This window comes from Phyllostomus discolor, chromosome 3, assembly GCF_004126475.2.
Source record: "Phyllostomus discolor isolate MPI-MPIP mPhyDis1 chromosome 3, mPhyDis1.pri.v3, whole genome shotgun sequence".
Classification (NCBI taxonomy): Eukaryota; Metazoa; Chordata; class Mammalia; order Chiroptera; family Phyllostomidae; genus Phyllostomus; species Phyllostomus discolor.
The window spans coordinates 209,299,492-209,323,583 of NC_040905.2; the positions used below are offsets into that span (position 1 = coordinate 209,299,492).

A 24,092-nucleotide genomic window follows, 5' to 3' on the forward strand; every position below is an offset into this window, starting at 1 on the left:
CCCGGCCGTGCTCCGCGCTACGTCCGAGGAAGAGCTCCGCATCCCAGCAGGCTGGGACGGAGGTTCGGGCTCTTTTGCAGAGACCCTTCTCCCGGTGGGACCTGGATCCCTCTGGTGGTCTCCCGCTGGGATCTCTCAGGAGCCTGCTGCACGGCACTGCCGCCTTGGTCCCCGCCTGCATGCCGGTAGTCGGTAGCTGTCCTGCTTGCTTGGTGGCTAGGCTTTCAGTGGCCCCCGGAGGCTGCCAGCCCTGTTTTTTATGCCCAGTTTACTCATCCGCAGATCAACCTTTTTTGTGTTGTCTTCCCCGGCCTGCCAGAAGCAAACCATGAAGGACCGCTCGTCAACTCCCCCCTTACATGTTCACGTGGATGAGAACACCCCTGTCCACGTCCACATAAAAAAACTCCCGAAACCGTCAGCGGCCAGCAGCCAGGTAGGAGCATGCCCGTGGGGCGAGGTGAAGCCTGCGGAGCCGGCTGCCGCCCTGCAGCTCAGGCTCCTTGCACCGCCAGCTCCGAAGGTTTGGCAGACAGAGGCGCCCGCTGGCGGGTCTCAGGTGCCTGGCCAGACGGTAGGCAGGCCTGCCGCGCAGAAAGGGCGGCAGTAGTCAGGAGAGGCTCTCGTGCAGCGTTGGAGATGGATGCCACTGGAGTGACGCCACCGCCAGCTGTGTGTGGGGAAGTGACCCTGGGTTTGTGCCTTTCCACAGAAATCTCATAAGCGCGGAATGAAAGGGGACACCGTGAACGTGCGGCGGAGTGTCCGGGTGAAAACCAAGGTACCTTGGATGCCCCCTGGAAAGTCATCTACCCGGCATGTGGGATGCAAGTGGGAGGTAGGCTCACTCTTGTTCAGGCTCTTCTTCTCCTCGGCCTGCTCAGGGCCGGTCGAGCGGGCCTCAGGCCCGGGCTGACTCAGGGTCGGCTGTAGCTGTTAGAGACAGCCCCGTGGGTCCCGGTTACTCAGAGCCTTGCCGGGCCCCGGAAGTACGTGAGTCTTCTCGGGTCCCCCACGGCGCTGCCACGTGGCGGGCCCTGCCCTCCCGGTGTGCGGACAAGGAAACCGAGGCCCGGAGGGGTGAAGGCTCACAGAGGAAGTAGCAGAGCTGGAGTTAGGGCTGAGGGGAGGGTCTCATTCAACATTCTGTACTTTTTTTTTAGAGAGATTTAAAAAAATATATTTTATTTATTTATTTTTAGAGAGGGAAGGGAGGGAGAAAGAGAGAGAAAGAAATATCGATGTGCGGTTGCTGGGGGCCATGGCCTGCAACCCAGGCATGTGCCCTGACTGGGAATCGAACCTGCGATGCTTTGGTTCGCAGCCCGAGCTCAATCCACTGAGCTACGCCAGCCAGGGAAGATCCTGTACTTTTTTAAAAATTGATTTTTAGAGAGAGGGAGAGAGAGCGATTTGTCATTTCAGTTATTTATGTGTTCGTTGGTTGATTCTTTTATGTGCCCCGACTGAGTATCGCACCTGCCACCTTGGTGTGTCGGGACGATGCTCTAACCCACTGAGCCACCCAGCCAGGGCCCTCCGGACCTCTCCACTCTGTATGTGAGGGGCCGCATGTCTCTCCCCATGTAACTGTGACAGTACCCGAAGCGTAACCAAATGCGCATGCACCCCAGAAAGTGCGTATCCAGGAAGGAGGCGCCTCTTCTGAGGTGGTCACCCTAAGACCGTGTGCACATTCCACAAAAGCCATCAAAGCCACTTTGGGACAATTTCCTGGGGCACAGTTGCCTTCAGCTTTAGTTGTCAAGACCCCAAGAGAGCTACCATCTTTCCTTTAGCCACACCTGTGCACGTCTTGCCCGCCCCTTCACCCTGCAGCACTTCCTGCTGCACGTGTTCGCTGAGACCCGTGCCGGCCCGCCGGCCCCGGGGTTAACCTGCAGCGTGGCGGGCGTGCCCTCTGCTCACGTGCCAGCTGATCGCAGTGAGAAGTCCCAGTGACGGGACGCGGCCTTCCGGTCACGTTTCAGGCAGAGACCTCATTATTGGGACAGATACAGGACTTGAGGCCACTTTAAAATGGTTGGAAAGAGCCGTCTTTTTCTGATAGCTTATTACTTTCAAAGTTAGAAATAAATAAAAGTAATGACTCTAAAGTTTATAATCATGCTCATGGTTTTGACCTCCTGATTTCCCAGTTTTTCCCTAAGAGATTAAGGGAGTGTGGAGTGTTCTAGGGAGTAAATGAAACGTGTTCTAACTAGCGTGTGTGTAAAATGCAGGAGAGGCTGGAATTCACGTGGTGTCTTTTTTTTTTTTTAATTCTGAGGACCTCACTAATAGTCAGTGAAATGTAAATGAAAAACAACTCCATTTTAAAAACAAAAAGCTATCGTTTACTGAGTGGAAAAAAGCTGAAAAGATGACAGATATCTCGTATTGGCAAGCCTGCGGGGTGTCAGTGAATCTTTTCGGACAGTTCGTGAGAGGGTCCCGGAACCGACTCAGCTGTTCTGGGGGCAGCTTGGCGGCCTCCATCGGAACGTGGGTGGTATGATTTCACCCTTAGGAATTTGTCCTTAAGAAGTCATGGAAAGTACAGGGATCTGTGTATAAAGATGTTTGCTGCAGCATTGTTTATAGTAGAGAAAAACTGGAAGCAAGCTCAATATCATTCTGGAGGGTACTGGTTAAATTACGATCCATTCATACAGTGGAATGCCATACCCACGTGACAGAGACCGGGGTGGTATTTGTGCACGGTGACGAGTCACACGGTGGACGGAGCCCGGCCCAGCCGGTACAGAGGAGGGCGTCTGTGCACCCCTGCGCTGTGGCCATGTTTGTGCATACCCAGCGCTTTCTGGGAGATGACACAGGACGTGCTGAGCAGTGGTTACCCCTGGAGTGTGGGAGCCGCTAATGGTTTATTACCTTTTTATGGCCTGCTTGAATTTCTTTATAACGAGCATACCATATTTTATAAACTTAAAATGCCTTTCAAAAAAAAATAAGAAGACTTGGCAATTTTTGAAGGGTTTGTCCAAGTTATGTCGCTATGGGAACTGACTGCCTGCTGACACGGGCTGCTGGGAATCATGGTCTCCTCCGGAAAGCTCGGCGACCCTTCCGGTCCTGGGGCCGCGGAGTCCAGAAACAGAGGGGCCCAGAGAGGTGGCTTGTCATCTTGTCATCTCTCAAAGAGTGGCTGTCTTTCATGCGCTTCGGGCTGGCCCTTGGCGACTTCCCAGGGGCCCTCCGTGTGTCCAGGGCACCATAGCCTGGCCCTTTCCATGTCGGACAAGAGAGAGGAGACCTGGGGGGGGAGACCTGGAGGTTTTGGTGGAGCGGAAGGTGGGCCCCAGAGGCCGCTGTGTGCAGGAGGAGTTTCTAGTTGGATTTTTATTTTTTTTAAAGGCACATTAATATGTTTCTTTAAATTTTTTTAATTGATTGCTTTTAGAGAGAGAGAGTGGAAGGGACAGAGAGAGAGAAAAAAAACACATTGATTTGTTATTCCACTTATCCATGGATTTACTGGTTGGTTCCTATATGTGTGCCCTGACCAGGGATCGAACTTATAACCTGAGCACCTGGCCAGGGCTAGTTCAGTGTTTAAAGACCCCTTCTGGTACGTAAGATTAGCTTTGGGGGAAGGAAGGTCTGCGTTTTTTCTGTTATTAAAGGGACATTTCTATTATGGGAAGTTGAAAATGCAGAAGGGTAAGAAATTATCTATAATTCTCCTCCTCTAATCTGGTTCCTATTAAGTTTGAAAAAACTTTTTGTTGAGAAGTGCAGGAAGGACGCACTAGAAATGTGTTACTTGATGACTTCGTGGAAAATACCTGTGTGGCCATCGCCCAGCGCGTGAAACAGCGCCAGCGTCCCTAGATCCCCCCTGCTCCTGTTTCTGTTGCCGCGTCTCCCAAGAATAATTCATTAGTTTTGAATAATACAAAATGAATATTGTAGTACTTTTACTCTCACTTTTTCCTATGTAGTTTCTTTTGTTTTATTTTTTTATTCTAATTATAATGATGCTGTGTATGTTTTCCCATTATCCTTTTCTTAAATGTTAAAAATTACTTTTTTCTTATAAAAACTATGCATAGTCATTGTTGGCACATTAGAAAATCTTTCCCTCACTGGTGTGACCGGTTGGGCATCGTCCTGCAAACGGAAAGGTCGCCAGTTCGATTCCTGGTCAGGGCACAGGCCTGGGTGCTGGGCCAGGTCCCTGGTAGGGGGCGTGTGAGAGGCGGCCAATCGATGTTTCTCTCCCTCTCTCTCTAAAAATAAATAAATAAAATCTTTAAGAAAAAAAAGAAGAAAATCCAAATTAAGGAAAAAACTAAAAAACAGCTGTGACCCTCCCATCCTGAGAAGACCCACGTCACTTGCAAGACTTCCTGATCTTTTCTTATGAACAGACTGGTTTTTTATTTTTGTAACAGTGGGATCATATTTTCATTGTCACACAACATCCTTCTTTTAAAACTTCCCTTGTGTTTGCTTTGCACGCTATTTTTTAAGGCTATGTTCCATTGTGTGCATGGTTATACTGTTACATATTTAACCAATGCTATTTTGTATCTGTATTAACCAATGTATCTGTATCCTTGCCTTGAATTTAAATATTGGTTCATGTTCTTGATCAATTCCGAAGGCAATTGTGTTTTTTTTTTAATTGTACCCTGAGAGAGACCTGCTTGTTTGCTGTAACAGTTACAGCCTTATTGAACACTTCCTTTTATTCCTGGTCATTTTGCCCTGGAAATTGAGAATGTCAGCTGATGTCGGATCAAGAGGAGTAAAGGAACTGTACAAATGATGACAAATAACAACTACTTAATACATCAGAATAAATGTATAGAATGAGTCAAGTTCAATTTCTCAAAAACCCTGGGAAATCTTGGATCCCCAGATTATAATAATCTCTCTGAAGTCTTTTTTAATGTATCTATTTTTAAAGATTTTATTTATTCTTAGAGATGGGGGGGGAGAGAGGGAGGGAGAGAAACATCAGTGTGTGGTTGCCACTTGCGCGCCCCCTACTGGGGACCTGGCCCACAACCCAGGCATGTGCCCTGACTGGGAATCGAACTGGCAAGCCTTTGGCTTGCAGGCCAGCACTCAATTCCACTGAGCCAAACTAGCCAGGGCGTGAAGTCTTTTTTCTTTAAATTTTGATTTATTGATTTGAGAGAGAGAAATGTTGATTTGTCATTCCACTTATTCATGTGTTCACTGGTTGATTCTTGTTCCTCCTTGACTGGGGATTGAACCCGCGACCGTCACGTGTGGTGCTGACACTCTGACCAGCTGAGCTGCCTGGCCAGGGCTCTTTCTGAAGTCTTAAAAGCAAAGTATTATCCAGCTTTGCATGAACTTTTCTGAGGGGCACATGCATTTTAGAATTTTTTGTAAAAAAAATTGTATGTTGGTATATTGAAATATTTTTCAGACATCATACCATATTAAATTATCCAGTATGCATTTCTAATAATAATGTTCTACATAACCAAAATAACAATGATTACTCCTAAAATCTTTATATCTAAATATCATACATAGGTTATCTGGTACATGTTCAAATTTTTTCACTTGTCCTTAAAGTACCTTTTATAGAAGATTTGTTACCTTTGCAACTGTCTACTGTTAGGCATTCATAGTCATTTAAAAGACTTTGACATCTTTTACTTCTGCCCTAGGCATATGAGAACATCTCTTACCCCAAACTTTTTCCCACCGTGGGAATTACTGTTTTTTGCCATTTTTGTTATATCGTTTATTTTGAACTTCATTCCTGTGTTAGAAAATCGTTGAAAACACTTGAGCAAGGGTCGGTGACACCCCTTCAAGAAGGCCCGGAAGGCTCGTGCCCCCGGGCGGGTTCTCCTGCCTCCAGTGGACAGGCAGGGGCAGGGCGGCTGCCGGCGGTGGGGGCTCGCGCCTCAGGAGCGCCTGTGTTCTCCCTCCACACCAGAATCCACCTCACTGCCTGGAGATCACGCCCCCGTCCTCAGAAAAGCTGGTCTCGGTGATGCGGCTAAGTGACCTCTCTACCGAAGATGACAACTCAGGTCACTGCAAAATGAACCGTTATGACAAGAAGATTGACAGTCTTATGAACGCGGTTGGTTGTCTCAAATCTGAGGTGAGGGTGTGGGGGGCTGAGGCAGTGTCGTGAGGGGCTGCCCAGGTGCAGCGCTGGGGGGCCTTCCTTTTGGCTGCCGCCCCGCAGGCCTCCCTCCCCCTCAGCAGGCTCCCCAGGACTTAGGATGTCCCTGGAGGGGCAGTGGGGGCAACCTGGGGTCCCTCTGCATTGAACTCCTAGCCCATGCCTAATCCTGACCTTGCCTGGTGCTCTGTATGGATGGCCTGTTTTCATTTTTTACAACAGTAGACGAACCTGGTGGTATTACCATCCCCGTTTTGGAATTAATGTGACGGGGACTCGGGGATCTCTGTTTTCCACTTTACACAAAAGATTTCTTGAAAAACAAAGTCCCATGGAGGTGAAGGAAGTTTGTCCTCAGTTGCTGGGCTGTGTCTGTAGGTGGGATATGGCAGTGGGATCAGAAATAACCTGGAAGACCACGGCCCCAACTAGGAGGTTGGCGTTGCTGGCGTGACATCCGGGTCCTGCCCACTCAGTGGCCTGTGTCTTTAATCCTCCAGCCCGCACGTGGGGCCCACAGCCCCTCCTAGGAACCTGGGGCTGGCTGCTTGGCAACAGCTCCCACTTCCGCTGTAGCCCACAGCGCAGGGGCCATACTGTCCCCTCTCCTCCAGCTGGACGACGGGCTTGTGTCTTGGCTCGGTCCCCAGCCAGCAAGACACTCGGGCTCTCTCTGCGCTTGGTTTCCTCAGTAGCAAGGAAATGAGAGGACTAGTACCTGCCCAGGGTCTTGGGGACAGTTAACTAGGGTCGTACTCAGAAGCACCGAGTGCTCGCACAGCTCTCTCTTGGAAGAGGTGCCCTGAACTTGACCCAGAGCAATGGGCCTGGCGATGGGGTGGAGACGATGGGCTGCCCCTCAGTGGCCCCCGCCCGTGCACCCCCACACAGGTCAAGATGCAGAAGGACGAGCGCCAGATGGCCAAAAGGTTCCTGGAGGAGCGGAAGGAGGAGCTGGAGGAGGTGGCCCAGGAGCTGGCCGAGACCGAGCACGAGAACAACGTGCTGAGACACAACATCGAGCGCATCAAGGAGGAGAAGGACTACACCCTGTGAGTCGGCCCTCCTCAGCCGTGGTGCGAGGGCGGGGGGACCCCCGCTGCCTGTGCGTGTGTGTGTGTGTGTTGGGGGGGTGGTCAGGGAGCCTCTCTGGAAAAAGCAACCTTTAAGGGGAGTCTTGTAGATGGTCAGGCTGGTGGGTGCTGGGGAACACTTTGGGTGAAGGCCCCAAGGTTGGGGGGATTCTGTGGCTGAGAAGTGGAAAGCAGGGCAGAGGGGAAGGGGTGCCACAGAGTTTGGCAAGAGCTGGTTCATGGCAGCCACTTGGAGGAGTTTGCATGGACGGCAGCTGGGAGCCACGGAAGGGTTTTCAAAGCAGGGAGTGGCGTGAGCAGACTGGCTCTGGCTGGAGAGTGGGTAGGGGGGCCCGAAAGCTGATCTGAAGCTGGCCAGGAGGTCGTGGCCCAGGGCAGAGGCCATGCTCGGGGCTGAGACACCAGCAGGGCTGGAGGTGGTGTGATGGGACCTGGTGTGGAATCCTGCTGTGGTGCCCACGTGTCTTTTTGGAAGGCTGCTTGGGCGAGCGGGCCTGCCCGTTCCCCTCCCCCACTGTGCCCTGACCAGGGATAAGCCTCACAGGGCATTGTGAGGCGGGCCTCAGGGCCTTGGGGCCTCAGAGCTCCAGGCGGCCAGGGGCCTGAGCGGGCTCAGAGAGCCCTATTCTTTCTGGCCCCAGGCTCCAGAAGAAACACCTCCAGCAGGAGAAGGAGTGCCTCATGTCCAAGCTGGTAGAGGCTGAGATGGACGGGGCTGCCGCTGCCAAGCAAGTCATGGCCTTGAAGGACACCATCGGAAAGCTGAAGACGGTGGGTGGCAGGCAGGCTGGCCCAGCGCTGGCACTGGGCCCCGAGAGGAGGGGGCAGTCACAAGCTGGGGGGGGGGCTTTGCGCAGTCATCAGGCTGACTTTATGACATCTCCAGGCCGGGGGAGGGCACATTTAACTCCTCAGCCCCACCCTCTGCTCTCACACCGGAGGCCTGACCCTCGAGGATGACCTCTGGTGACCAGGGCCTCTAAGGGGAGACCTCATCATGGGTCTCCTGGGACCACTCAACCATCCGATTCCTGCAAGTGCAGTATCAGCCACCAGGTATTGCCTGTCCTCCTGGGCTTCCTCCAGGAAGCCTGCCCTGACTGCACTCTCCCACAGCGAGCTCCCCAACCCCCTTCTCCACTTATTGCTGTCAGCAGGCTCAGATCCTGCCCGTCCTTCCGGGTCCACCACCTCTGGGGACCCTGCCCTCACCCCCCACACCCGGCCCTGTACACAGCCCGGCTGGGGCTTGCCTGGGCTCCCTGGCCCCAGCTCCTCTTAAGCCCCCCACGTGGCCTGCCTCTGCTGTCCCCCCCCCCCACCCTGTGCGTGACTGCTTGCTGTCCTCCAGGAGAAACAAATGACCTGCTCGGACATCAACACCCTGACGAGGCAGAAGGAACTTCTCTTGCAGAAGCTGAGCACGTTTGAGGAGACCAACCGCACCCTCCGAGACCTGCTGAGGGAGCAGCACTCCAAAGAGGTGAGCTCCTGGCTCCCGCCCTCGCGTGGACGCAGCACCGCGCTGGGCTCCCTTCCACCCCTCGGCAGCGTGCGCGCCTCCTCCCTGAACCTCGGTCTCCTCCTCCGGGAGAAGACAACAGTGTTGTGGGGCCCGACGGGGAAGGGTCTGCGGGGAGGTTCGACACAGTCATTCACATAAAGTGCCGGCACCCGGTAGAGGTGGAAGCCGGCCCTGGTGGCACAGGCGGGACCTTCAGGGTCAGGAGAAGGGCGGCGGGGAGTCAGGCCGGCGGGCGGTTCAGCTGTTCCCGGGCTTGTGCAGCGAGACAGGGAGGCCGCCGGACCTGAGCGCCCAGCGCTCGCCAGGAGACTAGTGGCTGGCAGGCGTGGCTTGTATGGTGTCACTGCATTTCCTAAAAGGTGGCCTCTGAGACACATTTTATGTCGGCACATAATTGCGGCAGGACTGGCAGTGCGGCGAGCCGTCTTTCTCTTCAGATGAACGGGATACCAAGAATCTCAAAGTCCTGTGCTGATGAAATGATGACGTTTTTTAGTTTAGTGTTTTTTTTCTTCTCCTAACATTGGCGACTTCTCTTGTTTTTATTTTTAAAAATTAACATTTAAAATGAGCAATATAACGCGGTGTATCAGAAAACCTCCTCCCCAGAGTTCAGTCCCTCTTATGTCTCCTTTCGTGACGACTCCTCGCCTCCCTCCCCTCAGAGGGGACCTTGATCTGGAGTCTCACATTTCATCGCTTACGTGAGTGTGAACCCCTAAGCAACATCTGGTGCTGTTGAGCAAGTACTCAAACTTTATGTAAGTGGCATTATCCCACATACACCCTATTGAGTTTGCTTTTTTCGCTCAATATTTTTATGAGATGTGTCTGTTTTTGGTTTTGTTGTTTTTTAATTTTATTTTTTTAATTTTTAAAATTCTTTTTTTAATTGTATTTTTTCCATTACCACTTATCCCCCCTCCCACCTTCTTCCATCTCCCCCCATACCCTCTCCTCCTAAGATTTATCCGTTTTTATCCTTGTGGCCTTAAGTAATTCATTTCCACTGCTTTCTCCCATCTTCCATCTCCTAAGATTTATCCATTTTTTATCCTTGTGGCCAAAAGTAATTAATTTCCACTGCTTTCTCCCATTTCACGACAATACCACCATTCACGTGTCCATTCTTCTGTCGATGGAGACCTAGTTCCGTTCGCTTGTTTGCCATTACGAGTACTGTTACTCTGAGAAAAACTACAAGCAGCGTTACTCTGAGCCCTCATGAGCGCTGTCCCGGTGGGCTTGAGAGTTTCTGGAACATATTTCTATGAATTTCACTAGTTATAGTGAAATTACTCTCTTAAAATTGTAATAACTTTTTAAATTTATTTTTAGAGAGGGAAGGGAGTAGGGGGAGAGAGAGAGGGAGAGAGAGAGGGAGAGAGAGAGAGGGAGAGAGAGAGAGAGAAACATCAGTGTGTGGTTGCTGGGGGCCATGGCCTGCAACCCAGGCATGACCCTGACTGGGAATCGAACCTGCGATGCTTTGGTTCGCAGCCCGCGCTCGATCCACTGAGCTATGCCAGCCAGGGCAAATTGTAATAACTTTTATTTCCAACTCAGTGTTTTCGGGTGGGTGATCTGTACCTCTCTGATTTGTGGTGGCCGAAACGCCCTGCAGAAAGCCCCCTCTCGCTGTCAGCCCTGAGGAGGCCCTTCGGACACGCCCAGCGGTGTCTGTCGCAGTCACAAAAGCCGGGCGAACCTTATTGCCCAGGGGTTAGGGGGAGAGCTGAGAAGCGCAGCGGGGTGTTACAGACAGGAAGCGGATGAGCGGTGGCTGGGGGAGGCGCAGCGTGCCGACTGCTTGCTCCACGGTGCGGGGGCGCCTTCTGGGGTGATGAAAACGTGCTGGAACTAGGTGGTCGCGAGGGTTGCCCAGTATTGTAAACGTACTATAGGCCACAGGATTCTACACCTAATAGTTAGAACGGCAAAGTGTGTGTTAGGGATATTTTACCATAATTTTAAAAAAACTAGTCATGAAATGTACCCCAAACAGTTGAATTGTACAGTTTAAACGGGTGACTTATATGGTATATGAATTTATATATCTCAGTAGAAGTATTTTTGAAAAAATTAAGTTGCAGCACAAAAATATAATATGATAACATTTTGGTAAAATTACACATGAATCCCTTTCTACCCCCAAAAGATACTATTTCTTTTAAAAAAAGATTTTATTTACTTTTGTTTGTTTTTTAAACATTTTATTGATTTTCAGAGACAGAGGAAGGGAGGAAGAGAAACATCAATGTGTGGTTGCCTCTCGAGCGCCCCCCTACTGGGGACCTGGCCCGCAACCCAGGCATGTGCCCTGACTGGGAGTTGAACCTACCCTTTGGTTCGCAGACCCGTGCTCAATCCACTAAGCCACACCAGCCAGGGATATTTACTTATTTTTAGAGAGAGGGGAAGGGAGGGAGAAAGAGGGAGAGAAACATCAATGTGTGGTTGCCTCTCATGTGCCACCCACTGGGGACCTGACCTGCAACCCAGGCACATGCCCTGACTAGGAATCAAACCCGTGACCCTTTGGCTCTCAGGCCTGTGCTCAGTCCACTGAGCCACACCCGTCAGGGCAAGATACTATTTCTCCACATGCCGCTCCATATAAATAAATGCATGGAGGAAGAAGAGGCGGGACAGGCCCCAAGCTAATAACAGTAGAATCGGGCTGAGGGGGGCTTTAGCTTTTATCTGTGTTCGCCAAATATTTTATAATGAGAATGTAATTTTTTTTATTGCACAACTAGAAGTGTAATTTTGGAAGAGAGAAGAATCGATAGGCTGTAGCCAGCTGGGTTTATCGCCTAATGACTTGGCTCTCCCTTTGCCTTCCCTGGAAGGATTCCGGCAGGATGATGGAGCAGCAGGGGGCCCTTCTGAAACGGCTGGCAGAGGCAGACTCCGAGAAAGCGGTACGTCGGGCGCCCCCGCCTGCTCCCCTGGGTCACCTCGAGAAAGCCGCAGGTGCTGGATGGAGGCAGGAGGGCTGCACACCCGCTCAGACATTCCTCTGGGCCTTGGTTTCACGGTCTAGAAAATGGGCTGGTGTCCCCTGTCCTACGTGCTCCACTGGGCTCGTCTAGTCGACCGGTGGAGAGCTTGAGCCGCCGAGCTGTGCGTCCCCCTGAGAGATGGTGGTGAGGACGGTGGATTTACAGATCCCCGTCTGTCGCCTGAGTTTCCTATTTGTGTTGTGGACCAAAAGCCATCTAAAGGCAGAGACTTTTGACTCGGTGATCCCAGTTCTAGGAATGCCTCCCAAGGCAGCATGTTCCAAAATCTCCTCTGTGGAACCTAAGTTCCTCAAGATGTCAGTGGGTGCAGATAGAACAGGGAGGAGTGGTCCACGGCCAGAGAAACTTGGGGGCTGCTGGCTGGCCCGGACACACCGTCCAGCAGGTTCCTTAGCCCCGGGGCCCCTTGCGCCGTTGGTGCGTCAGCGCCCAGCGTGCTTCCCAGGGTTGGGCCTGCGGCGCTCGGTGCCTCCCTGCACGTCTCCGTGCGCACTTCAGTGTCGCAGTGGCGATGTCTAACCCTGCACCCCCGGCCCGGGGGCCTTGTCACACTGCGACCCACCAGTGCCTGGAAGCGTGACGCTGCTGTTTCAAGGGCCGTGGAAGATTCGATCACAAATGTGGCAACTGTCTCTGGGTTGGGGACTGTGGGGTTCTTTAGCATATTTTTGTGTTTTTTTTCAGTGTTTTCCACAATTAACGTTACCTTATTTTATTTTTTTAATTTGTTATTTTTATTTTACATCGTTGTGTGAGATTACCTCTTGCACACCCTGAACCAGGGACCTGGCCTGCAACCCAGGTTGGGAATCGAACTGGCAACCTTTTGGTTCCTAGGCCAGCGTTCCATCCACTGAACCACACTAGCCAGGGTGAAGTTACCTTATTTTATTTTCTTTAAATTTTTAAAAATTTTTTATTTTTTCAAAGATTTTATTATTTGTTTTTAGAGGGGAAGGAAGGGAGAAAGAGGAGAGAAACATCAGTGTGTGGTTGCCTCTTGTGCGCCCTCTACTGGAGACCTGGCTTGAAATCCAGGCACATGCCCTGACTGGGAATCGAACCTGCCACCCATTGGTTTGCAGGCCAGTACCCAATTCACTGAGCCACACCAGCCAGAGCACCTTATTTTAAATTGCAAAATAAATATGTGTTTATTGTCTTTAACATTTCATTAAGATGTTAGGTGCTTCCCTCCAGGGTCTCTTTGACATGGGCCAATGTGTTTGGCACCTTGGGCGCCTGTGGCCAGGCCCTCATAGGAGTGTCTCTCCTTTCTGGGCTGGGCTTTCTAGCTCCTCCCAGGGAGCTCACGAAGGTGTGTGTTCTCTGCAGCGGCTGCTGTTACTCCTGCAAGATAAGGACAAGGAGTTGGAAGAGCTCCTCCAGGAAATACAGTGTGAGAAGGTACCGTCCCCGGCGGTTGCTTCTCCTTATAGGCCGGTAGAGCTCCGCGGGTGGAGGATGCTCTGGAGTTGGAGGCCTGGGTTCCAGCTTTGGCTTTGTCATTTCCTCCATCTCTCCAAAGGCTCAAGCCAAGACAGCATCCGAGCTCTCTAAGTCCATGGAGACCATGCGTGGGCACTTGCAGGCACAGCTTCGGTGCAAAGAGGCAGAGAACAGTCGCCTGTGCATGCAGATCAAGGTACCTGCCGGCGCCATGGGTGGGCAAGGTGGGGGAAGGGGCCTGCCGTCCAAGGGTGGTGGCCTGGCCGAGGCTGGCACGCTCAGTAAGGCTTTGCCCAGGAGGGCTGTGGGGCAGCTGCTGCCAAAGCACTTGTGCTTCAGAGAGGCTCTGGGACACTGGCGAGATGGACCCGGAGGTCTCGGGCGCCCTTCCCAGCAGCGAGTGGGCTGGGTTTCATGGCCCTGAGCCCGTCCCTTTGTCCCTTAGGCCCTCAGTTCTCCTAAGGACCCATGGGGAGGAGGGACGGTCTCAAATGCCAATTGTGTCTGTGAGCCAGGGACCCTCTGAAGCCACAGCTCTGCTGAGTGACAGGGACATAACGGGAGAGTCCTCCTGTGAAGACCCCATGGGTTCAGTGACCCGGTGACCCGGGGGGGGTGCTGTGGAGAGCGTGGGAAGGGCCCGCCTCTCTGGTCTGTGTTCGGGGAGCCCCAACCCCCCCGCAGTTTATGACCTGTTCTTCCCCCCCCCCCCATTCTTTCTCCCTCTCCCTCATTCCCTCTCCACGCTGGCCTCCTTTTCTCCCTCTCGCTCCTCGACTCTCTGCCTTGCCTGCCCCTGGCCTTTCTTGTCCCTCCCCCTCGCCCCCCCCTGCTCCCCGCGCCCAGAACCTGGAGCGCACTGGGAACCAGCACAAGGCGGAAGTGGAGGCCATCATGGAGCAGCTGAAGGAACTGAAGCAAAAGGGAGACCGAGACAAAGAGTCCTTGAAGAAGGCCATCCGAGCCCAGAAGGAACGCGCCGAGAAGAGCGAGGAGTACGCCGAGCAGCTGCACGTGCAACTTGCCGACAAGGTAGCGGCCGTGCCCGAGGCTCCGGGGTGGGGGTGGGGCGGGTGGTGGGTAGGCGGGTGGCAGATGGGTGGCTGGATGCAGGTGGTCTGGGTGGGCAGAGGTAGAGACTCCGGATACAGGTGGCTGGGCGGGTGCGTGGAGGGAAAGCGGCGGTGGAGAGGGTGAAGGGGCTGGTGGGATGCATGGCTGGGGAGGGGGCCGGTGGTGGCGGGATGAAATGGGGGAGGGGCGATGCTGGGGCCGGTGGCTGGCTGGAGATGACCTGAGGATGGCAGGACAGTTTCTCCACATCAGTACTGTGGGCAGGAGTGACGGTTAAGGAGGGGTGTGTGACGCTGCATGGGATCACTGGGGATCTAGAAGCAGCCCCCGACCCCCCACTGCCGCTCTCGGCGCCCTCTCGCAGAGGGGCTGTGGGGTGACGGTTAGGGGTCTCCCAGGGCGACCCAGCAGCCTCAGCTCGGACACCAGGCTGACGGGCCCTGTGGTCCCGTGTTCCCAGGATCTGTATGTCGCTGAAGCTTTGTCCACTCTGGAATCATGGAGGAGCCGCTACAACCAAGTTGTGAAAGACAAGGGGGACCTCGAGCTGGAAATTATTGTCCTGAACGAGTACGTCTGTGTTAGGAGGGGGGCTCGGGCCGCGGAGGGAGGTGGGGGCGCCGGGGGAAGGGGCCTGGCGGCCTAGGGCAAGTCACGTCTCACACGGCTGCCATCTGGTCTCCTGGCCGAGGGCTGCCCTGTGCTGCGATGCGGGCAGCCCCGAGGTGGGCTTTCTGGTTGGACCCCAAGCCCTGGCTCCAGCCGCAGTCCCTGGGTCCCCCGTCTGCAGCAGTTCTGTGGAGGGAGGGGCTGGGCTTCTCTCGTCACAGAGGCCGGGCCCGACTCCAACTCCTGGGTCCGACCCGGGTCCTGGTCTGCACAGCACAGGACACGGGCACAGGGACACCAGTCACCTCGTGCCTGTCCTGGGGCACTGGACGGCCCGTAACCCCTGTAGCTCTCTCTGCCGTGTGCCACCCAGTCTGTAGTCAGAGGTGTGGCCGGTGTGGGGAGGACAAAGTGGCCTCCCTGAGTCCTCTGCAGGGACTGTTCAGACGTGCTCAGTGTCAGCGAGCACGTGCTCAGACATGCTCCCGTGGTCGCTCGTTTAAACACATTCACTGAGCAGCTGCCATTCGCCAGGCTCTGTGCTGGCCTTGAGGGTTACAGCGGTTCAAAACACGCATCCCCTGCTTTCACGGAGGTAGCACTGAGCCCAGGGAGAGGGGCTGGGGCGACGGAGACCTGCCCTCCACGGGCCGAGGACAGGTCCCGGGGGACTGCCTCAGTCTCCAGGTCACGCAGGCCTTCCCAGAGGAAACGTCTTTCGCTGAGTTCGAGTCAGTGTAGCAGACCGTGCCCCGAGAACCTGCCGTGGGCTCGGCCTGTGCCGAGTGCGGCTCTCGGAAGGGTCTCCGCCTCACGGGGGGAAACGTAATTGAGACAGAGAGGTTGTGTGGTTCAGATGAGAGGGGTCGGGGGAGAGAGGCTCTGAGGAGGAAGGCAGCCGAGCTGGGGTTTTACGGGCGAGTAGGAGTTCGCCAGGTAAAGCAACGTGGTGTGCCTGCTTGGGCCTGGTCATCGCCCGGGAGTATGTGCAGACGGAACCACACTCGATGGGTGCTGAGAACACACACCTCGGGGAGGTTCCGTGCTGGGTCTGCAGTCAGGGTAGACGCGGGCATCCGTGAGCACCAGTGCTGCCCTGAGGCTGTGGTCTCTGCGCCTGCCTGGGGATTCCCCTGCCACGTGACTGGGGGCGGGGGCGGGGGGCACCGGGCAGGTGGGCAGCCCGCTGCTGGAACAGCTCCTTTCCTGCTGTTTCGTGTACGTTCTTGGCAATGCCTGCCTGAGCTGGGTGAGTGCTCGCGCAGCTGAACAAGCCGATCGCGATCATGACACCTGCCCCTGCCTGATCACGATCATGACACCTGCCCTTGTCCGGGCGATTCGGAGCCCCGGTGTGATGTGTCCCCTGAGGGAGAGGGATGCCTGGGGCGTGGGGTCCCTGACCACTCAGCGTGGAGTTCCGTCCTCAGTGCAAGACCTGATTGGCTGAAAGACCCAGGGGTCGCTGTGGGAGCTGGGAGGAGGTCGAGTCTCTAGTCCTTGTCTTCAGGGAGTGTCTTCGCCTCCTGGGAGGAGAAGGCCTGTAGAGAGAGGCAGGTCTCAGAGGTTGCTCTCAGGGCCGGGGTACGTGGGAGTGCCGCAAGCAGCGATGGCAGGACCGCGCGTGGGCTTCTCGGGGTGGAGGCCGGGGCGCAGGCGGGGGGCCAGAGGTGGGACGTGACCACCTGGGGCGGAGCCCTCGGCCCCACTGCCCCACAAGGACCTGGGCTCCTCAGGGCCTGTGTAATTGATTCTCCCCGTCTGCTTTCACTTTGTCACCTTCCAGCCGAGTGACAGATCTCGTAAACCAACAGCAAACCTTGGAGGAGAAGATGCGGGAAGACCGGGACAGCCTGGTGGAGAGACTGCACCGGCAGACCGCCGAGTATTCCGCATTCAAGCTGGAGAACGAGAGGCTGAAGGTCTGTAGGGACAGCCGGGCCAGGACGGGCCGGGTAGGGGGACTGCGGAGGGGCCGACGGCGGGGCCCCAGCCGTGACCGTGAGGGTCCTCAGAGGGCCTGGAGGGAGCAGCTCGGTTAAGAAGCTCTGGAGTCAGAAAGACCCGGATTCGAGTCCCCCCCTGCCCCTTACCAGCTGCAGGACCGGGGCAAGACCTCTCACCCTTTGTTGCCGTGGTTTCCGTAGCGAGAGGAAATGCGGCCCTGGTGAGACTGGGGATGCGTGTGAAGTGTGTAACGTGACACACTCCGCCGTGCCACGTGCCACACCTGACTCGGAGGTTAACCTTGACTCCCCCAGGTCACTGCTGGGCCCCCTCACATGAATGAATTCTCCCAATACTGAGATTATTGTCTCTACTTTGTAGAATGAGGAAACTCAGGCGTAGAGAAAGGTCAAGTTTCTTGCCAGGATTTTGCCCCTGGGAGTTTTGGGGTTGGGATTTGAACCTGAGTCGGAGATGGGAGCTGTAGCTCTTAATCACTCACTGTATACCCTCCTAGTGCTCCGGGGGGGCGAGAGACACCTGGCTAGAGGTTGACATTTCAGAGCCAGGTTCGACCTTGCTTTTCAGTTAATCTGGCAGCAACATCTAGGGGTGGTTTTGGGTGTTGTTTTTTTTTTCTTAATTGTTTATTTATCAAGAGAAACTATTCCTTAGCCCAAATGTTCAAGTGTCAGTTCAGGAAAACGGGTTCAGACAAACTTCCATGGAATTCACCCCAAAGACATTCTTTATGTTCCAAGGTCGCTTTGCCCTCTGAGATGGCAGCCTTCCCATCTCCCCAGAACCTTCTCTGGGACCCCAATTTCTGCAGAAATCTGCGTATGCCTGCAGATCTGGGTTCAGCCACACCCACCTCACGGGAAGCTGTGACCCCCAGGGCACAGGACGGCTCCCACGGCATGAAACCGCAGACGCTTGGCCAGAGGGCCGTGCAGCCGGGCTCTGTCAGAGCGCCAGAGGGCACGGTGGTTGTGCTCTCCTCAGCGCCAGCCAGCGTCCTTGCCGGCGGAGAAATGGACGGCCAGGGCTGTTTGCTTCTTACCGAGCTCTGTGCCTAGCTGTCGTGTTTGTGAAAGCTACCCACGCGGTGTGCGGCGGCACACTTACTCGTTCTCAGTGCTGTGCCGCGCGACTGCGCTGTCGCATGTTCCGCTGGGGTTGGACGTTTGGGTTGTGAAACATCTTTTCTTTCTTTTTTAAGATTTTATTTACTTCCTTTCCGAGAGGGGAAGGGAGGGAGAGGGAGAGAGACATCGATGTGCGAGAGATACATCGATTGGTTGCCTCTCGCACACCCCCACGGGGGCCCTGGCCCGCAACCTGGGCACGTGCCCTGACCGGGAATGGAACTGATGGGCCTTTGGGTTCGCAGGTCGGTGTTGCATCTGTTGGCGCGCCTGTGTGTTGTACTTTTATCGGCTTTATTCCTGGAGGCGGAACGCCAGGTCATCTGGTGGTGTGCACGAGCTCGGCTTTGGTAGACGGTACCGTTCAGTCAAGGGGCTGTCGGGAGTTACACCCCCATCCGGGGCGTGTGACAGTTACAGTCGCCCCGAGGGTCCTCGCCCGCACTCGGCACCGTGGGCTTTTCCACGTCAGCCGCTCTGCTGGGAGCGTGGCGGCGTCTCCCGCATCGAGGTGCGGGTGCCGTGGTGCCAATGAGCTCCGGCCTCCACGGCGAACAGCGCGTGTCCGTGTGTTGTGGTGGTGCGGTGTGGCTGTTCCGTGAAGCGTGTAGGAGAGTTTTTTCCTAGGTGCTGTGATTACAGAGGTACCATCTGCTCACAGTAAACATGTAAACCATCACAGAAATGTGCCGCGGGAGTGAAAGGTCCCGGCCGACCGTGGATGTGTGTTGTTTCTGGCCCCTCCCCGCGCCCACGTGCGTGCAAACACACGCACGCCGCTCATTCGTCCTTCTGCGGCTCGCCTGCCTCCTTCAGCAGTGTTTCAGGCGTGTTTTAGGTCAGGCTGTTTGGGGGTCTTTTTGAAGCTGTGTCCCTTATAAATGAACGCTTGTTATTTTATTGTATTGAGATAACACGGTTTATTTTGTCCCACCTGCCAAGGTGAGCATTTGGGTGGCAGGAGGACATTTGTTGACCTCAGAATTAGCTGGCAACATAATTGTTGACACAGCAGTAAGCATGGCATCATCCCATTCTTGCTGAAGAACAAAACCGCTGCACACCTGTTAGTATGTAGCTGTGAACTAAAGTATCGTGCATCCTGATTCATTTTCATTGGTCTTCTTTTTCTTGAAGATTTTATTTATTTGCTTTTTAAAGATTTTATTTATTTACTCTTTAAAGATTTTACTTATTTATTTTTAGACAGAGGGGAAGGGAAGGAGAAAGAGAGGGAAACATCAGTGTGAGGTTGCCTCTCACACGCCCCCTACTGGGGACCTGGCCCCCAACCCAGGCATGTGCCCCGACTGGGTATCAAACTGATGATCTTTTGGTTTGCAGGTGCCGGCACTCAGTCTTCTGAGTTACAAAATCAGCCACGGCTGGGTTTTTTTGTTTTGTTTTGTTTTCTCTCCACTTTCTTTACTGATTATTGTTGCTTTTGAAATGAGAAGAAGAAAACACGTGTCCCTTATTTGTATATATATTCACTTGGGTTAGTCACATTAGGAGCCTTGCCCTGGTGCCTCTCCGAGGAAACCACTGGCGTGGGTTTGAACAGCTGCGGCGGCTTCCCTTTGCCGGCCCCTTGGGGGAGGAACCGAGGGCGGGGTGATGACCCGCTCTGGAACCTTCGTATCAGTTACTCACGGGCCGCCTCCTCCAGGCCAGCTTTGCTCCGATGGAGGACAAACTCAATCAGGCGCACCTCGAGGTCCAGCAGCTGAAGGCATCGGTTAAGAATTACGAAGGGATGATTGACAACTATAAGAGTCAGGTAGGCCCCTGGTACCCCCCCCCCCCCCCCCCCGCCTCCGGGGCAGCACCTCTCAGCTGGCCGGGAGATGCAAAACCCCGGGGCCTCTGCTGGGGAGGGCCGGGTGTGGAAGGTATCTTCCACCCAAACAGTGGCCCTGTCTGAGACGGCCAGATGCTGTGTTGGTCCCTAGGTGATGAAGACCAGACTGGAGGCTGACGAAGTGGCTGCCCAGCTGGAACGCTGCGACAAAGAGAACAAGATGCTTAAAGATGAGATGAACAAAGAGATTGAAGCGGTACTGCTCCCCTTCCTTGCTTCCCAGTTCCACGTCCGTCGGTCTGTCCCTCTTGTGGGCCTCCCCCTCCCCGGCGTGGACAACAAAGTGAAGCAGTTTCTTACTGCCGGGCTGCTCCCCTCTGCTGTCTGCGGGCGCTCTCTTTCTCTTTCTCACCTCCTCTCACCGGTGCTTCTTTATCTCCTCCTCCCCACTGGTTGGTTTTCTCTTTCTCCAGTTTCCTTTAAAAAAAAAGTTTCTCCTCCTTGGAGCACCCAGGTGGATTCAAATCCACATACATGCCCTGCCTTTTTGCCTTTTTCGTTCAGTTGGTGTCTTTATTTTGTGCCATCCAAACAATGTGCCCCCCATCCTGTTCCCCAAAGAGCCTTATTCTTCTGGAGGTGGCGTGGCTGTCTAGACTCGAAGGGAGTCATCTTAATAGCAGTAACCTTGGAGACGGCTGGTTCCTGGCTCAGCCACGGACTTGTTGCATAACCGTGGGCCGGTCACGGCCCCCCTCCAGTCCTCAGTCTCCTTGTTACTACAAGGGGGGAACAAAGGCCAGACAGCTCTCACCCTTCCCTCTGGCCTGTAGCCTGTGATTGCCTTTCCATGGGACTGGGAGTTAGGCTAGACCTAAATCTCCAGCTCTAGCTGAGCGACCTTGGGTCCATGAGCCTTTGGTCTTCAATGTCCTTCTTTGGGGAAACAGGACCTACTTTACAGGCCGTTGCATGAATTAGATGAGTAGTTCCGAGAGCCCTCGGCACAAAGCCTGGGGCCCGGCAGTGTGTTTTGATGATGACTAGGAGGGGCGTCCGGGCGTGTTCCCGGGAGGACAGCCAGGTGCCCTCAGGGGCCCGCGGGAGACCTGCGGATCCTGCGGGATCCTCTTCTGAGGACTGAGCGCGGCCCCGCCCTACCTCCCAACCACCGGGCCAGCCCCTTCGGCAGCTGGGAGGACCCTTTCAGCGTGGCCTTTTCCTCCCGCGCTGCAGGCTCGGAGGCAGTTCCAGTCCCAGCTGGCTGACCTGCAGCAGCTGCCTGACATCCTCAAGATCACGGAGGCGAAGCTGGCAGAGTGCCAAGACCAGCTGCAGGGCTACGAGAGGAAGAACATCGACCTCACAGCCATCATATCAGACCTGCGCAGCCGGGTAAGGGACTGGCAGAAAGGGTCCCATGAACTGGTCCGAGGCGGGGGCCGCTTACCAAGATGAGCTGCACGCCCCACCCCGAGGGAGGACTGCTTCCTTTTTCTTGGCTGCCGGCTCTGAAAGGAATGAGCTATCATCAGTGCTGTGAAATAAAAGTCTGGTGTGCCAAATGCCTCGTGTTTGCCCGGAGTGATTGTAGTCGTAGGAGCCGCCACTCACCGCAGTTGCTGGGCCCTCCTGCTGTCACCCCGCCCTCCGGAGGGCCAGGTCTCCGTCCGCTCCCCCTTCCTGCTCCCCCTCCTGCCCCCCCGGCGGCCTCAGCCACGCAGCCGCAGGCGCCAGGCCACGGGTGTTCTTTCCTCCCGCTGTTCCCTTGCTTTAGCCGCCTTCGCTCCGCAGCCGACCCGTTGCCTGAGATTCTGTCCTGAGAGAGGGCTCCCTTTCTCCCGGGAGGAGGGAGCAGTCTGCCCCTGGGCTCCTGGAGCCGTGCCTGCGGGGCCTAGGAGAGTGTATGCCTCTCGTGTCCAGTGTGACCTTGGACAAGACCCTTCCCCTCTTTGACCTGCATCCTTGTGCTACTAGTAAAAGTAGCCACCATGTTTGAGCACACGCCCTGCGCTCCACCATTCTCTCACTCGTTTCTCCCAGGAACTTGGTGAGGTGCGTTGTGTTCCCCATTGTACAGAAGGCAGCCCGGGGCACGGAGGGGAGACGTTATTCCCTGAGATCACTGGGCTGATAAACGTAATGGACACGGCTGGAGCGCAGGCCACTGTCTGGTTTGCTGGCCCGGCCCGCGCGTTCTCAGCACTCCACAGTTTCCCGCCCCCTCTCAAACCCAAGCCTTCTCAGGGCCTTCCAAGCCCAGATGCGGAGGCTTCTGAGAACAGCGTCCCTCTAGGTAACTCCTCAAACTTGCCAGCCCCGAAAGAATCGATAGCTTTCTTGTTGCCTCGCCTGCCCTTGTGCCCAGTCCAGGGAAGCGTGACGTCACCAGGACCCACAACACAATTGCTAAAAGCTCCCCAGTGTGTCCCGTGGGCCTGCCACCTGCTCCTGCCTCCTCGCATCTGCCCCGGATCCCACCGTGTGGCCTCTCCCGGTTCTGAAAGCATCCTCGCGGGTGTTCGGGGTCAAACCCGGCTCCTCTTGCTGGAGGAAAGCCCGCGGTCTCGGGGGCAGGGCCTAACCTGTGCCTGCTCTCTCTCCCGCAGGTTGTGCGTTAAGGCCCGGATACCTGCTGAGGGCGGCGCGCCTCCTTCCGGGGTGTGGATCACAGGCAACGGAGAAGGGAGGGCCGCGCTGGGGGGTTCCCTCGTAAACCAGTCTGTGTTCCTGTCATTGTAGATCGAACATCAGGGGGACAAGCTGGAGATGGCAAGAGAGAAACACCAGGCCTCCCAGAAGGAAAATAAACAGCTGAGTCTGAAGGTGGATGAACTGGAGAGGTTAGAGGCACCTGGTCCCATCTCTGTCCTCTTCCTAGGACCTGAGGCTTTCAGCCACTCCGCTGCTTTGGGCTTTGGTGTGCGGAAGTGTTTGAGGGACTTGAGGCCCTGGAAGGTACTAGGCAGACCTCAGAGGAAAAGCTGCTCCTGACGCAGTGGTAAGCACTGTGGGAGAGAGGAAGGTGGTCTCCGGCCACGGGGGGAGGCTCCGGAACAGCGTGGTCAACATCGGACCATCCGGAGGCACCCCCTGCCGGGCACACCGCGCCCAAGCGCACCAGCTGGCCTGTGCGCCTGCGCACGGCGGTGGGGGGCATTGCCCCTCCATCCTGCTCTGTGTTCCGATCATCCCTCCTGAGACCAGTCTGTTACTTAGGGACTGCTGGGGGCAGGCGGAGGTGAAGACCACACCTGCGGGAATCGGGGGCCCTGGCCTTGGGTCCCCTTATTTTTATTTTTGAACCTCTGATCACTAATCTTGAGAAAGGTGTTGAGGTAGGCAAAGTAGCGTAGCTCTTGGGGTTATTGTGAGTCCTCAGTGAGATCATCTTCGAAGGGCTTATCGCACATGGCCTGGCGTGCGGATGTACAGCATAGTGTGCGGTTGGGGTTGTCCCAATTGAAATATGAGGAGACTGAGCTCGGGGAGAGGTGGAGTGACTTGCCCAGGGTCACACACTTGGCACCTGGCAGAGCTGCAGCTTAAACCGTCCCCGCCCGCCCCTGTCTTCCTCCAGAGCTTCCAGCACCAGGGCTAGGGCCTTTGCTGGAGAGCTGAACGGCCTGAGGTCCTCGGAGGCTGTGACTAGTCATGCAGCCCCCAGAGGTGGAAACTTGAACCCGGGGGTCTCCGGGCCTCCACCTCTGCTCTGCCGTGCTGGCCTGCAACCCGCAGCTGCACTCAGCAGGTCTTGCAGAGCTCCTTAAGTTGGGACACGCCCCAGAAATGCAGTGGGGACGGTGCTCGCACGCTGGGCTGGTCACACAGGACACGGTGTGGCCCAGCTGGAGTCCCTTTGCTGAAGGAGGCAGCAGTGAACAGAAGAAGTTGAGGGCATGCGCTTTGGCGATAGGCCCGCCGGCCGTGCTGACTCTGGATTTCATGTCTCTGAGGCTGCATTTCTTCGCTGCAAAGTGGGGATCACAAGGGAACGCACCTTCCCAAGCTGCCCACTGCTGTGTTACCCGGGAGGGTGCGCGGTCGGTCGGTCGGTCTGTGCTCGCTTCTCTGGCTCTTCACACAGCTCTCCAACCAGCTGCTCCAGTTGCCACTCCTTGCTGCCTGGCTGATCAGCAGATTCCTTTGGTTTCCTCCTGTGACTCCTTGGAGATTCCCTGCATGAGGAGAGCTCTGGTCCCAGGGGGCCTGGCAGCCCCCCCGGTGGGGCGGACCAGGAGAGCTTGTGGGGGTGAGCAGGGTCTGACTGTGTG

The 24,092-nt window shown here is 55.2% G+C and overlaps 1 protein-coding gene across 11 annotated transcripts in view; it reads left to right on the forward strand.

Annotated features, from left to right (window-relative positions):
* The window catches only part of ODF2 (outer dense fiber of sperm tails 2), a 30,222-nt gene that overhangs the window by 3,719 nt on the left and 2,411 nt on the right, over positions 1-24,092 (forward strand). For 2 of the 11 annotated variants that reach the window (XM_028507417.2, XM_036022317.1), the window contains 16 exons: positions 320-436; positions 713-838; positions 5,951-6,121; positions 7,037-7,197; positions 7,881-8,010; positions 8,591-8,722; positions 11,617-11,688; positions 13,126-13,197; positions 13,319-13,435; positions 14,086-14,271; positions 14,774-14,883; positions 16,709-16,844; positions 19,687-19,797; positions 19,970-20,074; positions 21,055-21,213; positions 22,561-22,661. In XM_028507417.2, coding sequence (XP_028363218.1) covers positions 320-436; positions 713-838; positions 5,951-6,121; positions 7,037-7,197; positions 7,881-8,010; positions 8,591-8,722; positions 11,617-11,688; positions 13,126-13,197; positions 13,319-13,435; positions 14,086-14,271; positions 14,774-14,883; positions 16,709-16,844; positions 19,687-19,797; positions 19,970-20,074; positions 21,055-21,213; positions 22,561-22,661 — 2,006 coding nt within the window. Of the gene's footprint in view, positions 1-267; positions 437-712; positions 839-5,950; positions 6,122-7,036; positions 7,198-7,880; positions 8,011-8,590; positions 8,723-11,616; positions 11,689-13,125; positions 13,198-13,318; positions 13,436-14,085; positions 14,272-14,773; positions 14,884-16,708; positions 16,845-19,686; positions 19,798-19,969; positions 20,075-21,054; positions 21,387-22,560; positions 22,662-24,092 lie in introns of those variants that run through there. The other 9 variants (XM_028507434.2, XM_036022318.1, XM_036022316.1 and 6 more) reach the window with 7 other exon arrangements.